Source organism: Oncorhynchus mykiss, chromosome 3 (genome assembly GCF_057628025.1).
Source record: "Oncorhynchus mykiss isolate SJ-2025 chromosome 3, ASM5762802v1, whole genome shotgun sequence".
Taxonomy (NCBI): Eukaryota; Metazoa; Chordata; class Actinopteri; order Salmoniformes; family Salmonidae; genus Oncorhynchus; species Oncorhynchus mykiss.
This window is the reverse complement of record NC_143024.1, coordinates 4,700,860-4,718,203: the sequence shown is the minus strand read 5'-3', so window position 1 is coordinate 4,718,203 and position 17,344 is coordinate 4,700,860. Positions and strand designations below refer to the sequence as shown.

General features: G+C 45.4%; 1 protein-coding gene across 11 annotated transcripts in view; it reads left to right on the top strand.

The window, feature by feature from the left end:
• Positions 1-17,344, top strand: part of LOC149984275 (WASH complex subunit 5-like) — a 63,685-nt gene that overhangs the window by 17,085 nt on the left and 29,256 nt on the right. For 6 of the 11 annotated variants that reach the window (XM_090219568.1, XM_090219575.1, XM_090219571.1 and 3 more), the window contains exons 5-15: positions 84-184; positions 2,072-2,264; positions 2,940-3,092; positions 4,222-4,335; positions 5,597-5,768; positions 8,832-8,959; positions 10,386-10,515; positions 12,463-12,575; positions 14,383-14,549; positions 15,525-15,600; positions 15,738-15,848. In XM_090219568.1, the coding sequence (XP_090075694.1) occupies positions 84-184; positions 2,072-2,264; positions 2,940-3,092; positions 4,222-4,335; positions 5,597-5,768; positions 8,832-8,959; positions 10,386-10,515; positions 12,463-12,575; positions 14,383-14,549; positions 15,525-15,600; positions 15,738-15,848 (1,458 nt within the window). Of the gene's footprint in view, positions 1-83; positions 185-2,071; positions 2,265-2,939; positions 3,093-4,029; positions 4,042-4,221; positions 4,336-5,157; positions 5,176-5,596; positions 5,769-8,831; positions 8,960-10,385; positions 10,516-12,462; positions 12,576-14,382; positions 14,550-15,163; positions 15,218-15,334; positions 15,390-15,443; positions 15,473-15,521; positions 15,601-15,737; positions 15,849-17,344 lie in introns of those variants that run through there. The other 5 variants (XM_090219586.1, XM_090219591.1, XM_090219598.1 and 2 more) reach the window with 5 other exon arrangements.

Sequence of the window (17,344 nt, the reverse complement as noted above, 5' to 3'; positions counted from 1 at the left end):
TGTTTGTCTCCTTGTTAACCAGTGTGAGGTCCTGAAGGTATGTGAGAGTCCTACCATGTGTTGTTTGTCTCCTTGTTAACCAGTGTGAGGCCCTGTATCTCTATGGAGTCATGCTGTTGGTTATTGACCAGAAGATGGAGGGGGAGGTCAGAGAGAGGATGCTGGTGTCCTACTATAGATACAGGTGAGACCTTTGCTGCTGTTTTTGGGGGGAAATGGCTTCTACATCCTTTATACAATTCAAACCTTTTAAGAATCAATCCTCTTTGTTATTTTGTCAGGGACCCTTTAATGCTGCCAGTAATACTATCTATAATACTGTAATACTGTAATACTATCTGTAATACTATCTATAATACTGTAATACTAGCTATAATACTGTTATACTAGCTATAATACTGTAATACTGTAATACTATCTATAATACTGTAATACTATCTATAATACTGTAATACTGTAATACTATCTATAATACTGTAATACTAGCTATAATACTGTAATACTATCTATAATACTGTAATACTATCTATAATACTGTAATACTATCTGTAATACTATAATACTGTAATACTATCTGTAATACTATAATACTATCTGTAATACTATCTATCTATACTACTGTAATACTATAATACTATCTATACTACTGTAATACTGTAATACTATCTATAATACTGTAATACTACTATCTATACTACTATCTATAATGCTATACTACTATCTATGATACTCTCTATAATACTGTAATACTATCTATACTACTATAATACTATCTATAATACTATGATAATATCTATACTACTATCTATAATACTATGATAATATCTATACTACTATAATACTATCTATAATACTGTACTACTACTATCTATGATACTCTCTATAATACTATAATACTCTATAATACTGTAATACTATCTATAATACTGTAATACTACTATCTATACTATTATCTATAATGCTATGATACTATCTATGATACTATAATACACTCTATAATACTGTAATACTATCTATAATACTGTAATACTACTATCTATACTATCTATAATGCTATACTACTATCTATGATACTATCTATAATAATGTACCACTATCTATAATACTGTAATACAATCTATTATACTATAATACTACTATCTATACTACTATTATGCTCTCTATAATACTTTAATACTCTCTATAATACTGTAATACTCTCTATAATACTGTAATACTACTATCTATACTACTATACTACTATCTGTAATACTATAAAACTCTAATACTGTAATACTATCTATAATGCTATACTACTATCTATACTACTATCTATAATACTAAAATACTATCTATACTACTATCTATAATACTGTAGTACTATCTATAATACTGTACTACTATCTATAATACTGTAGTACTATCTCTATTACTATAATACTAGGACAGTGAGAGAGCGCTGACAGACATGGAAGCTCTGCTTCTGTCTCCTAAGCAATTTTGCACAAACATTTCACAACACACAATAACATCTGCTAAATATGTTTCTGTGACCAATAACATTTAGATTTGGTTTTGAAAACATTTCACCGGCTGAAATCTGATGTATATGAAAGAATGAAAAACAAACATTTATATATATCTATAATACTATAATAATATAATACTATACTAATACAATACTATCTATAATACTATAATAATATAATACTATACTAATACAATACTATCTATAATACTATAATACTATACTAATACAATACTATACTACTATATATAATAATATAATACTATACTACTATCTATAATACTATACTACTATCTAGAATACTATACTAATATAATACTATACTAATATAATACTATCTATAATTTTTATGAAAGAAAAACAAACATTTATGTATATCTATAATAATATAATACTATCTATAATACTATAATGATATAATACTATACTAATATAATACTATCTATAATACTATAATGATATAATACTATACTAATACAATACTATCTATAATTTGAATGAAAGACAAGCCAACATTTGATTGGAGTGTGTTACTACCTATACATGTCCTGTTTGTGTGTCCAGTGCTGCCCGCTCCTCAGCGGACTCTAACCTGGATGACATCTGTAAGCTGCTGCGGAGTACTGGCTACTCCAGCCAATCAGGGGCCAAGCGGCCAGCTAACTACCCCGAGAGCTACTTCCAGAGAGTACCCATCAGTTCTACCTTCATCAGCATGGTGATCGGGAGGCTGCGCTCTGATGACATCTATAACCAGGTAAGACTCAAAGGGATAGATTCCTTGATTTTTAATTTTAAAACCATTTGTTTTCTTACCTTTTTAAAAGGAGTTACTCGTGTCATACTAACCCACTGTTCTCCTTGTTAGTAATGTAAACACCCCATTGGCTCCCTTTAGGTGGTTAGTAACCTAGAACTGAATGACATTTCTTACGCACTCACTCATGCTACAATATTACATTGTCTTGAATGTTTTATTCAATCTATTTGTATGTTATGATCATGAAATTGTCTGATTCTCAGATCCATGTTTCGTCCCGTGTCTCCTAAAGCTGTCCCGTGTCTCCTAAAGCTGTCCCGTGTCTCCTAAAGCTGTCCCGTGTCTCCTAAAGCTGTCCCGTGTCTCCTAAAGCTGTCCCGTGTCTCCTAAAGCTGTCCCGTGTCTCCTAAAGCTGTCCCGTGTCTCCTAAAGCTGTCCCGTGTCTCCTAAAGCTGTCCCGTGTCTCCTAAAGCTGTCCCGTGTCTCCTAAAGCTGTCCCGTGTCTCCTAAAGCTGTCCCGTGTCTCCTAAAGCTGTCCCGTGTCTCCTAAAGCTGCCCCGTGTCTCCTAAAGCTGCCCCGTGTCTCCTAAAGCTGCCCTGTGTCTCCTAAAGCTGCCCTGTGTCTCCTAAAGCTGCCCTGTGTATCCTAAAGCTGTCCTGTGTCTCCCCCAGGTGTCTGCGTACCCTCTGCCTGAGCACCGCAGCACAGCGTTGGCTAACCAGGCTGCCATGCTGTATGTCTGTCTCTACTTCATTCCCTCCATACTTCAGACTCAACAGGCCAAGATGAGGGAGATAGTGGACAAGTACTTCCCTGATAACTGGGTGAGAGACTCATCTAAACTCTACTTCCCTGATAACTGGGTGAGAGACTGTATCTAAACTCTACTTGCCTGATAACTGGGTGAGAGACTGTATCTAAACTCTACTTCCCTGATAACTGGGTGAGAGACTGTATCTAAACTCTACTTCCCTGATAACGGTATCTAAACTCTACTTCCCTGATAACGGTATCTAAACTCTACTTCCCTGATAACTGGGGTGAGAGACTGTCTCTAAACTCTACTTCCCTGATAACGGTATCTAAACTCTACTTCCCTGATAACTGGGTGAGAGACACATCTAAACTCTACTTCCCTGATAACTGGGGTGAGAGACTGTATCTAAACTCTACTTCCCTGATAACGGTATCTAAACTCTACTTCCCTGATAACTGGGTGAGAGACTGTATCTAAACTCTACTTCCCTGATAACTGGGTGAGAGACTTATCTAAACTCTACTGCCCTGATAACTGGGTGAGAGACTGTATCTAACTCTACTTCCCTGATAACTGGGTGAGAGACTCATCTAAACTCTACTTCCCTGATAACTGGGTGAGAGACTGTATCTAAACTCTACTTCCCTGATAACTGGGTGAGAGACTTATCTAAACTCTACTGCCCTGATAACTGGGTGAGAGACTGTATCTAAACTCTACTTCCCTGATAACTGGGTGAGAGACTGTATCTAAACTCTACTTCCCTGATAACTGGGTGAGAGACTGTATCTAAACTCTACTTCCCTGATAACTGGGGTGAGAGACTGTATCTAAACTCTACTTCCCTGATAACTGGGTGAGAGACTGTATCTGAACTCTACTTCCCTGATAACTGGGTGAGAGACTGTATCTGAACTCTACTTCCCTGAATACTGGGTGAGAGACTGTATCTAAACTCTACTTCCCTGATAACTGGGTGAGAGACTGTATCTAAACTCTACTTCCCTGATAACTGGGTGAGAGACTGTATCTAACTCTACTTCCCTGAATACTGGGTGAGAGACTGTATCTAAACTCTACTTCCCTGAATACTAGGAAAAACATTTAGAGTACTAGTTGATCTTGATGCGGTATATTTCCCCAGGCCTCCAGCCGGTACGCTGGTACCAAGTATTGACAATGTCTCCCCGCTGCAGGTCATCAGTGTCTACATGGGAATCACTGTGAATCTGGTGGAGGCCTGGGAACCCTATAAAGCTGCCAAGATCGCCCTCAACTACACCCTGGACTCAGCCAATATCAGAGAGCAGGTACGACTCAGCCGATATCAGAGAGCAGGTACGACTCAGCCAATATCAGAGAGCAGGTACGACTCAGCCGATATCAGAGAGCAGGTACGACTCAGCCAATATCAGAGAGCAGGTACGACTCAGCCAATACCAGAGAGCAGGTACGACTCAGCCAATATCAGAGAGCAGGTACGACTCAGCCAATACCAGAGAGCAGGTACGACTCAGCCAATATCAGAGAGCAGGTACGACTCAGCCAATATCAGAGAGCAGGTACGACTCAGCCAATATCAGAGAGCAGGTACGACTCAGCCAATATCAGAGAGCAGGTACGACTCAGCCAATATCAGAGAGCAGGTACGACTCAGCCAATATCAGAGAGCAGGTACGACTCAGCCAATATCAGAGAGCAGGTACGACTCAGCCAATATCAGAGAGCAGGTACGACTCAGCCAATACCAGAGAGCAGGTACGACTCAGCCAATATCAGAGAGCAGGTACGACTCAGCCAATATCAGAGAGCAGGTACGACTCAGCCAATATCAGAGAGCAGGTACGACTCAGCCAATATCAGAGAGCAGGTACGACTCAGCCAATATCAGAGAGCAGGTACGACTCAGCCAATATCAGAGAGCAGGTACGACTCAGCCAATATCAGAGAGCAGGTACGACTCAGTCTATATCAGAGAGCAGGTACGACTCAGTCTATATCAGAGAGCAGGTACGACTCAGCCAATACCAGAGAGCAGGTACGACTCAGCCAATATCAGAGAGCAGGTACGACTCAGCCAATATCAGAGAGCAGGTACGACTCAGCCAATATCAGAGAGCAGGTACGACTCAGCCAATATCAGAGAGCAGGTATGGAGGCTAACGGGCTCACTGACAAAACGTCTACTAACGCGAAATGGTTTTCACTCGGTTTCCCATCAGGCCTTGCTACAGACGTGACTCTGCCATCATATCCTTCACAAGTTGTTGTGGAAAATGTGGAAGGTTCGAGGGCCTGCTTATGACCCCCCCATTGCCATGTTATAAAAGGTGTTATAACACCCTATAACCAACCGTACGTCAACCCTCTAGGCCAGTCGTTATTCAGTCAGCATGGAGGGCCTGCTTATGACCCCCCCCCCCCCCCCCCACTGCCATGTTATAACACCCTATAACTATCCGTACGTCAACCCTCCTCTAGGCCAGTCGTTATTCAGTCAGCATGGAGGGCCTGCTTATGACTGCCATGTTATAACACCCTATAACCAACCGTACGTCAACCCTCCTCTAGGCCAGTCGTTATTCAGTCAGCATGGAGGGCCTGAGGCCACAGATCCAGCAGCTGCTGAAGGAAGGGTTCCTGAGGGAGGAGATCGTCCTGGATAACGTCCCGAAGCTGCTCAACTGTCTCCGGGACTGTAACGTTTCCATACGCTGGCTGATGCTACACACTGCAGACTCGGGTAGGGCCTTTCTGTTGACGTCTAGGTCCATGCATCAAATGGGTTTACAACTGATTTATGGAAGCATTAATAAAGGCCTTATGAAGGGTTCATGAAGCATCCATAAAGGCCTTATGAAGGCTTCATGTAGCATCCATAAAGGCCTTATGAAGGGTTCATGAAGCATCCATAAAGGCCTTATGAAGGGTTCATGAAGCATCCATAAAGGCCTTATAAAGGGTTCATGAAGCATCCATAAAGGCCTTATAAAGGGTTCATGAAGCATCCATAAAGGCCTTATGAAGGGTTCATGAAGCATCCATAAAGGCCTTATGAAGGGTTCATGAAGCATCCATAAAGGCCTTATAAAGGGTTCATGAAGCATCCATAAAGGCTTTATGAAGCATCCATAAAGGCCTTATGAAGGGTTCATGAAGCATCCATAAAGGCCTTATGAAGGGTTCATGAAGCATCCATAAAGGCCTTATAAAGGGTTCATGAAGCATCCATAAAGGCCTTAAGAAGGGTTCATGAAGCATCCATAAAGGCCTTATGAAGGGTTCGTGACGCATCCATAAAGGCCTTATGAAGGGTTCATGAAGCATCCATAAAGGCATTATGAAGGGTTTATGAAGCGTCCATAAAGGCCTTATGAAGGGTTCATGAAGCATCCATAAAGGCATTATGAAGGGTTCATGAAGCATCCATAAAGGCTTTATGAAGGGTTCATGAAGCATCCATAAAGGGTTCAGGAAGCATCCATAAAGGCCTTATGAAGGGTTCATGAAGCATCCATAAAGGCATTATAAAGGGTTTATGAAGCGTCCATAAAGGCCTTATGAAGGGTTCATGAAGCATCCATAAAGGCATTATGAAGGGTTCATGAAGCATCCATAAAGGCTTTATGAAGGGTTCATGAAGCATCCATAAAGGGTTCAGGAAGCATCCATAAAGGCCTTATGAAGGGTTCATGAAGCATCCATAAAGGCCTTATGAAGGCTTCATGTAGCATCCATAAAGGCCTTATGAAGGGTTCATGAAGCATCCATAAAGGCCTTATGAAGGGTTCATGAAGCATCCATAAAGGCCTTATGAAGGGTTCATGAAGCATCCATAAAGGCCTTATGAAGGGTTCATGAAGCATCCATAAAGGCCTTATGAAGGGTTCATGAAGCCTTTTAATTTAGTTTGTTTAAAGTGGGAATGAGAACTAGTATCAAAACGATGCAGGGCAGAACCTCCAGTAGCATCATATCGGACATAACCTCCAGTAGCATCGTATCAGACAGAACCTCCAGTAGAATCATATCAGACAGAACCTCCAGTAGCATCATACCAGACAGAACCTCCAGTAGCATCATACCAGACAGAACCTCCAGTAGCATCATACCAGACAGAACCTCCAGTAGAATCATATCAGACAGAACCTCCAGTAGCATCATACCAGACAGAACCTCCAGTAGCATCATACCAGACAGAACCTCCAGTAGCATCATACCAGACAGAACCTCCAGCAGCATAATACCAGACAGCACCTCCAGCAGCATCATACCAGACAGAACCTCCAGCAGCATCATACCAGACAGACCCTCCAGCAGCATCATACCAGACAGACCCTCCAGCAGCATCATACCAGACAGAACCTCCAGCAGCATCGTACCAGACAGAACCTCCAGCAGCATCATATCAGACAGAACCTCCAGCAGCATCATATCAGACAGAACCTCCAGCAGCATCATATCAGACAGAACCTCCAGTAGCATCATACCAGACAGAACCTCCAGTAGCATCATACCAGACAGAACCTCCAGTAGCATCATACCAGACAGAACCTCCAGTAGCATCATACCAGACAGAACCTCCAGTAGCATCATACCAGACAGAACCTCCAGTAGCATCATACCAGACAGAACCTCCAGTAGCATCATACCAGACAGAACCTCCAGTAGCATCATACCAGACAGAACCTCCAGTAGAATCATACCAGACAGAACCTCCAGTAGCATCATATCAGACAGAACCTTGGGTATGATCGTGTCAGGCTGCACTGTGTCACGCCGGGTGGTGCTGTGTCACGCCAGGTGCTCCTGAATCACGCCAGGCGCTCCTGAATCACGCCAGGCGCTCCTGTATCACGCCAGGCGCTCCTGAATCACGCCAGGCGCTCCTGTATCACGCCAGGCGCTCCTGTATCACGCCAGGTGCTCCTGTATCACGCCAGGTGCTCCTGTATCACGCCAGGTGCTCCTGTATCACGCCAGGTGCTCCTGTATCACGCCAGGTGCTCCTGTATCACGCCAGGTGCTCCTGTGTCACGCCAGGTGCTCCTGTGTCACGCCAGGTGCTCCTGTGTCACGCCAGGTGCTCCTGTATCACGCCAGGTGCTCCTGTGTCACGCCAGGTGCTCCTATGTCACGCCAGGTGCTCCTGTATCACGCCAGGTGCTCCTGTATCACGCCAGGTGCTCCTGTATCACGCCAGGTGCTCCTATGTCACGCCAGGTGCTCCTATGTCACGCCAGGTGCTCCTGTATCACGCCAGGTGCTCCTGTATCACGCCAGGCGGCGCTGTATCACGCCAGGTGCTCCTGTATCACGCCAGGTGCTCCTGTATCACGCCAGGTGCTCCTGTATCACGCCAGGTGCTCCTGTATCACGCCAGGTGCTCCTGTGTCACGCCAGGTGCTCCTGTATCACGCCAGGTGCTCCTATGTCACGCCAGGTGCTCCTGTATCACGCCAGGTGCTCCTGTATCACGCCAGGTGCTCCTGTATCACGCCAGGTGCTCCTGTATCACGCCAGGTGCTCCTGTATCACGCCAGGTGCTCCTATATCACGCCAGGCGGCGCTGTGTCACGACAGGTGCTCTTATATCACGCCAGGTGCTCCTATATCACGCCAGGCGGCGCTGTGTCACGCCAGGTGCTCTTATATCACGCCAGGCGGCGCTGTGTCACGCCAGGCGGCGCTGTGTCACGCCAGGCGGCGCTGTGTCACGCCAGGCGGCGCTGTGTCACGCCAGGCGGCGCTGTGTCACGCCAGGCGGTACTATATTCCTAAACTGTGTTGTATTTTCTTCTTGCAGCCTATGATCCCAACAACAAGCGTCTGCGCCAGATCAAAGACCAGGTGATCAACGACTCCAAGTACAACCCCAAGATCCTGTTCCAGGTTCTCCTAGACACCGCCCAGTTTGAGTTCACCCTCAAAGAGGTGAGTCTGAACAGTATCATATATGATTTGATGCCAAGTCAAGTTGTAATTACACAATTTAAAAAAACAAACACATGTTGGGTCTCTGAATATAAATTATGAATTCACCATCTGTGCCCCCCCCCCCCCCCCCCCCCCCGACGTGTCGGGTCTCTGAATATAAATGGTGAATTCACCATCTGTGTCCCCCCCCCCCCCCCCTGACGTGTCGGGTCTCTGAATATAAATGGTGAATTCACCATCTGTGTCCCCCCCCCCCCCCCCCGATGTGTCGGGTCTCTGAATATAAATGGTGAATTCACCATCTGTGTCCCCCCCCCTCCCCTGACGTGTCGGGTCTCTGAATATAAATGGTGAATTCACCATCTGTGTCCCCCCCCCCTCCCTGACGTGTCGGGTCTCTGAATATAAATGGTGAATTCACCATCTGTGTCCCCCCCCCTCCCCTGACGTGTCGGGTCTCTGAATATAAATGGTGAATTCACCATCTGTGTCCCCCCCTGACGTGTCGGGTCTCTGAATATAAATGGTGAATTCACCATCTGTGTCCCCCCCCCTCCCCTGACGTGTCGGGTCTCTGAATATAAATGGTGAATTCACCATCTGTGTCCCCCCCTGACGTGTCGGGTCTCTGAATATAAATGGTGAATTCACCATCTGTGTCGTCGTCCCCCCCTGACGTGTCGGGTCTCTGAATATAAATGGTGAATTCACCATCTGTGTCCCCCCCTGACGTGTCGGGTCTCTGAATATAAATGGTGAATTCACCATCTGTGTCCCCCCCCCCTCCCTGACGTGTCGGGTCTCTGAATATAAATGGTGAATTCACCATCTGTGTCCCCCCCTGACGTGTCGGGTCTCTGAATATAAATGGTGAATTCACCATCTGTGTCCCCCCCCCCTCCCTGACGTGTCGGGTCTCTGAATATAAATGGTGAATTCACCATCTGTGTCGTCGTCCCCCCCTGACGTGTCGGGTCTCTGAATATAAATGGTGAATTCACCATCTGTGTCCCCCCCTGACGTGTCGGGTCTCTGAATATAAATGGTGAATTCACCATCTGTGTCCCCCCCTGACGTGTCGGGTCTCTGAATATAAATGGTGAATTCACCATCTGTGTCCCCCCCCCTCCCCTGACGTGTCGGGTCTCTGAATATAAATGGTGAATTCACCATCTGTGTCCCCCCCTGACGTGTCGGGTCTCTGAATATAAGTGGTGAATTCACCATCTGTGTCCCCCCCTGACGTGTCGGGTCTCTGAATATAAATGGTGAATTCACCATCTGTGTCCCCCCCCCCTGACGTGTCGGGTCTCTGAATATAAATGGTGAATTCACCATCTGTGTCACCCCCCCCCTCCCCTGACGTGTCGGGTCTCTGAATATAAATGGTGAATTCACCATCTGTGTTCCACCCCCTTCTCAGATGTTCAAGAAGATGCTGTCAGAGAAGCAGCTGAAATGGGAGAGTTATCGAGCTGAGGGATCTGAGAGGATGACCGAGCTGGCTGAGGTCTTCTCTGGGGTCAAGCCTCTAACCAGAGTGGAGAAGAATGGTGAGATGGATGATAGCGGAACTAGCTACGGCATCGAAACACACATAATTACCACAGCTGGTAGTTCGACATTAAAACACACATAATTACCACAGCTGGTAGTTCGACATTAAAACACACATAGTTACCACAGCTGGTAGTTCGACATTAAAACACACATAGTTAGTTACCACAGCTGGTAGTTCGATATTAAAACACACATAGTTACCACAGCTGGTAGTTCGACATTAAAACGCACATAATTACCACAGCTGGTAGTTCGACATTAAAACGCACATAGTTACCACAGCTGGTAGTTCGACATTAAAACGCACATAGTTACCACAGCTGGTAGTTCGACATTAAAACGCACATAGTTACCACAGCTGGTAGTTCGACATTAAAACGCACATAGTTACCACAGCTGGTAGTTCGACATTAAAACGCACATAGTTACCACAGCTGGTAGTTCGACATTAAAACGCACATAATTACCACAGCTGGTAGTTCGACATTAAAACACACATAGTTACCACAGCTGGTAGTTCGACATTAAAACACACATAGTTACCACAGCTGGTAGTTCGACATTAAAACACACATAATTACCACAGCTGGTAGTTCGACATTAAAACACATAATTACCACAGCTGGTAGTTTGACATTAAAACACACATAATTACCACAGCTGGTAGTTCGACATTAAAACACACATAATTACCACAGTAGTTCACAATCTGGACTCCATACTCTTATTGTGACTTCTGGTTGGAGTCAATCACTGAAACTGTTGATATGTGTGCGGTATACTGTACACTGACTGGACAAAGCATTAGGAACACCTGCTCTTTCCATGTCATAGACTCACCAGGTGAATCCAGGTGAAAGCTATTATCACTTAATGATTTCACTTGTTAAATCCACTTCAATCAGTGTAGGTGAAGGGGAGGAGACGGGTTAAAGAATGATTTTTAAGCCTTGAGACAATTGAGACATGGATTGTGTATGTGTACCATGCAGAGGGTGAATGGGCAAGAGGCTCACTGTACCATGCTTATTCCTGTTGATGGCTCACTGTCCCATACTTATTCCTGTTGCAGGCTCACTGTACCATACTGATTCCTGTTGCGGGCTCACTGTACCATGCTTATTCCTGTTGATGGCTCACTGTCCCATACTTATTCCTGTTGCAGGCTCACTGTCCCATACTGATTCCTGTTGCGGGCTCACTGTACCATGCTTATTCCTGTTGCGGGCTCACTGTACCATGCTTATTCCTGTTGATGGCTCACTGTACCATACTTATTCCTGTTGCGGGCTCACTGTACCATGCTTATTCCTGTTGATGGCTCACTGTATAATACTTATTCCTGTTGCAGGCTCACTGTACCATACTTATTCCTGTTGCAGGCTCACTGTACCGTACTTATTCCTGTTGCAGGCTCACTGTACCATACTTATTCCTGTTGATGGCTCACTGTACCATACTTATTCCTGTTGATGGCTCACTGTACCATACTTATTCCTGTTGATGGCTCACTGTACCATACTTATTCCTGTTGATGGCTCACTGTACCATACTTATTCCTGTTGCGGGCTCACTGTCCCATACTGATTCCTGTTGCGGGCTCACTGTACCATGCTTATTCCTGTTGATGGCTCACTGTATAATACTTATTCCTGTTGCAGGCTCACTGTACCATACTTATTCCTGTTGCAGGCTCACTGTACCGTACTTATTCCTGTTGCAGGCTCACTGTACCATACTTATTCCTGTTGATGGCTCACTGTACCATACTTATTCCTGTTGATGGCTCACTGTACCATACTTATTCCTGTTGATGGCTCACTGTACCATACCTATTCCTGTTGCATTAGTGAAAGCTGATCTCACTATGCCATACTTCCATTCTAAACGCGCTAGATGTTGATGTGTGTTGTTGACGCGCTTGTTGTTGTGTTGGACAGAGAACCTGCAGGCATGGTTCAGGGAGATCTCGAAGCAGATCGAGTCTCTGAACTACGAGGACTCCACCGCGGCAGGCAGGAAGACCGTTCAGCTGATACAGGCCCTCGTAGAGGTGAGGCTGGGAAATGCACCGCAAACAACAACGACTAGAACGTGAACAAGAGTACAGTTATTTTATCTCTGGGTTACACTCTTAGTGACCATTACATGGTAACACTCTTAGTGACCGTTACATGATCATTATATTACATGGTAACACTCTTAGTGACCGTTACATGATCACTATATTACATGGTAACACTCTTAGTGACCATTACATGGTAACACTCTTAGTGACTGTTACATGATCATTATATTACATGGTAACACTCTTAGTGACCATTACACGATCATTATATTACATGGTAACACTCTTAGTGACCGTTATATGATCATTATATTACATGGTAACTCTCTTAGTGACCGTTACATGATCACTATATTACATGGTAACACTCTTAGTGACCATTACATGGTAACACTCTTAGTGACCGTTACATGATCATTATATTACATTGTAACACTCTTAGTGACCATTACATGATCATTATATTACATTGTAACCCTCTTAGTGACCGTTACATGATCATTATATTACATGGTAACCCTCTTAGTGACCGTTACATGATCATTATATTACATGGTAACACTCTTAGTGACCATTACATGGTAACACTCTTAGTGACCGTTACATGATCATTATATTACATGGTAACACTCTTAGTGACCATTACATGGTAACACTCTTAGTGACCGTTACATGATCATTATATTACATTGTAACACTCTTAGTGACCATTACATGATCATTATATTACATTGTAACCCTCTTAGTGACCGTTACATGATCATTATATTACATGGTAACCCTCTTAGTGACCGTTACATGATCATTATATTACATGGTAACACTCTTAGTGACCATTACATGGTAACACTCTTAGTGACCGTTACATGATCATTATATTACATGGTAACACTCTTAGTGACCATTACATGGTAACACTCTTAGTGACCGTTACATGATCATTATATTATATGGTAACTCTCTTAGTGACCGTTACATGGTAACACTCTTAGTGACCCTTACATAGTAACACTCTTAGTGACCATTACATTATCATTATATTACACAGTGATTACATGGTAACGCACTTAGTGACCGTTACATGATCATTATGTTACATAGTGATTACATGGTAACACTCTTAGACATTTGTATCCCTTCGATTTGATATACAATGATGCTGCTTTGTCCAAAAATATGTTGTAACTTTTCAGTGAAAAGCTAAACTTTTCTCATGTTCATTCTAACAGCTGAGTTGATAAGAGACTTGGAAGTGTGGAAACAGGAGACTATATAAACCCTGACTTCCTGTCCTCTCCTTACCTATATAGCCTGACTTCCTCTTCTCTCCTTACCAATAAACCCTGACTTCCTGTTCTCTCCTTACCAATTAACCCTGATTTCCTGTCCTCTCCTTACCTATATAGCCTGACTTCCTCTTCTCTCCTTACCAATAAACCCTGACTTCCTGTCCTCTCCTTACCAATAAGCCCTGACTTCCTCTTCTCTCCTTACCAATAAACCCTGACTTCCTGTCCTCTCCTTACCAATAAACCCTGACTTCCTGTCCTCTCCTTACCAATACACCCTGACTTCCTGTCCTCTCCTTTCCAATAAACCCTGACTTCCTGTCCTCTCCTTACCTATAAACCCTGACTTCCTGTCCTCTCCTTTCCAATAAACCCTGACTTCCTGTCCTCTCCTTACCTATAAACCCTGACTTCCTGTCCTCTCCTTACCTATAAACCCTGACTTCCTGTCCTCTCCTTACCAATAAACCCTGACTTCCTGTCCTCTCCTTACCTGCGCTCAGGTTCAAGAGTTCCACCAGTTGGAGTCCAACCTGCAGGTGTGTCAGTTCCTGGCTGACACCAGGAAGTTCCTTCACCAGATGATCAGGACTATCAACATCAAGGAGGAGGTCCTGATCACCATGCAGATAGTAGGAGACCTGTCCTATGCATGGCAGATCATAGACAGGTAGGGGTTATGAATGGGTTATGAATGGTCCTGATCACCATGCAGATAGTAGGAGACCTGTCTTACGCATGGCAGATCATAGACAGGTAGGGGTCATAAATGGCTTATGTATGGGTTATGAATGGGTTATGAATTGGTTATGAATGGTCCTGATCACCATGCAGATAGTAGGAGACCTGTCCTACGCATGGCAGATCATAGACAGGTAGGGGTTATGAATGGGTTATGTATGGGTTATGAATGGTCCTGATCACCATGCAGATAGTAGGAGACCTGTCCTATGCATGGCAGATCATAGACAGGTAGGGGTTATGAATGGGTTATGAATGGTCCTGATCACCATGCAGATAGTAGGAGACCTGTCCTACGCATGGCAGATCATAGACAGGTAGGGGTTATGAATGGGTTATGAATGGTCCTGATCACCATGCAGATAGTAGGAGACCTGTCCTACGCATGGCAGATCATAGACAGGTAGGGGTTATGAATGGGTTATGTATGGGTTATGAATGGTCCTGATCACCATGCAGATAGTAGGAGACCTGTCCTACGCATGGCAGATCATAGACAGGTAGGGGTTATGAATGGGTTATGTATGGGTTATGAATGGTCCTGATCACCATGCAGATAGTAGGAGACCTGTCCTATGCATGGCAGATCATAGACAGGTAGGGGTTATGAATGGGTTATGAATGGTCCTGATCACCATGCAGATAGTAGGAGACCTGTCCTACGCATGGCAGATCATAGACAGGTAGGGGTTATGAATGGGTTATGAATGGTCCTGATCACCATGCAGATAGTAGGAGACCTGTCCTACGCATGGCAGATCATAGACAGGTAGGGGTTATGAATGGGTTATGAATGGTCCTGATCACCATGCAGATAGTAGGAGACCTGTCCTACGCATGGCAGATCATAGAAATATATACATTTGCCATTTTGAATTTTTTTTTTCTCTGGTTGTTTTCCCAGCTTCACGTCCATCATGCAGGAGAGTATCAGAGTGAACCCATCCATGGTGACCAAACTACGAGCAACCTTTCTCAAGGTCAACCATTCACTACTCAGACAAACAGTACATTTCGTAGAGTACACAGGTTCATCCTCTAAACAAGGAAAAAGGGGTATTTCCTGTTTGAAAACATGCGGTCTCTAACGCGTGTCGTTATGGATCTATGTTTCCAGTTGGCGTCTGCGTTGGACCTGCCTCTGCTGCGTATCAACCAGGCCAACAGTCCAGATCTGCTCAGTGTTTCTCAGTTCTACTCCGGGGAACTGGTGACCTACGTCAGAAAGGTATGGTCCCGGAGCACCTAGTCTCTACTCTCTACCCCCTGCCCCTAGTCTCTACTCTCTACCCCTAGCCCCCTAGTCTCTACTCTCTGCCCCCTAGTCTCTACTCTCTATCCCCAGCCCCCTAGTCTCTACTCTCTACCCCCAGCCCCCTAGTCTCTACTCTCTACCCCCAGCCCCCTAGTCTCTACTCTCTACCCCCTGCCCCTAGTCTCTACTCTCTACCCCCAGCCCCCTAGTCTCTACTCTCTGCCCCCTAGTCTCTACTCTCTGCCCCCTAGTCTCTACTCTCTACCCCCAGCCCCCTAGTCTCTACTCTCTGCCCCCTAGTCTCTACTCTCTGCCCCCTAGTCTCTACTCTCTACCCCCAGCCCCCTAGTCTCTACTCTCTACCCCCAGCCCCCTAGTCTCTACTCTCTACCCCCAGCCCCCTAGTCTCTACTCTCTACCCCCAGCCCCCTAGTCTCTACTCTCTACCCCCTGCCCCTAGTCTCTACTCTCTACCCCCTGCCCCTAGTCTCTACTCTCTACCCCCAGCCCCCTAGTCTCTACTCTCTACCCCAGTCCCCTAGTCTCTACTCTCTACCCCCAGCCCCTAGTTTCTACTCTCTGCCCCTAGTTTCTACTCTCTACCCCCAGCCCCTAGTCTCTACTCTCTACCCCCAGCCCCCTAGTCTCTACTCTCTACCCCCAGCCCCCTAGTCTCTACTCTCTACCCCCAGCCCCCTAGTCTCTACTCTCTACCCCCAGCCTCCTAGTCTCTACTCTCTACCCCCAGCCTCCTAGTCTCTACTCTCTACCCCCAGCCTCCTAGTCTCTACTCTGTACCCCCAGCCTCCTAGTCTCTACTCTCTACCCCCAGCCACCTAGTCTCTACTCTCTACCCCCAGCCTCCTAGTCTCTACTCTCTACCCCCAGCCCCCTAGTCTCTACTCTCTACCCCCAGCCCCCTAGTCTCTACTCTGTACCCCCAGCCTCCTAGTCTCTACTCTCTACCCCCAGCCCCCTAGTCTCTACTCTCTACCCCCAGCCCCTAGTCTCTACTCTCTACCCCCAGCCCCCTAGTCTCTACTCTCTACCCCCAGCCTCCTAGTCTCTACTCTCTACCCCCAGCACCCTAGTCTCTACTCTCTACCCCCAGCCCCCTAGTCTCTACTCTGTACCCCCAGCCTCCTAGTCTCTACTCTGTACCCCCAGCCTCCTAGTCTCTACTCTCTACCCCCAGCCCCCTAGTCTCTACTCTCTACCCCCAGCCCCCTAGTCTCTACTCTCTACCCCCAGCCCCCTAGTCTCTACTCTCTACCCCCAGCCCCCTAGTCTCTACTCTCTACCCCCAGCCTCCTAGTCTCTACTCTCTACCCCCAGCCCCTAGTCTCTACTCTCTACCCCCAGCCCCCTAGTCTCTACCCCCAGTCCCCTAGTCTCTACCCCCAGCCTCCTAGTCTCTACTCTCTACCCCCAGCCCCTAGTCTCTACTATCTACCCCCAGTCCCCTAGTC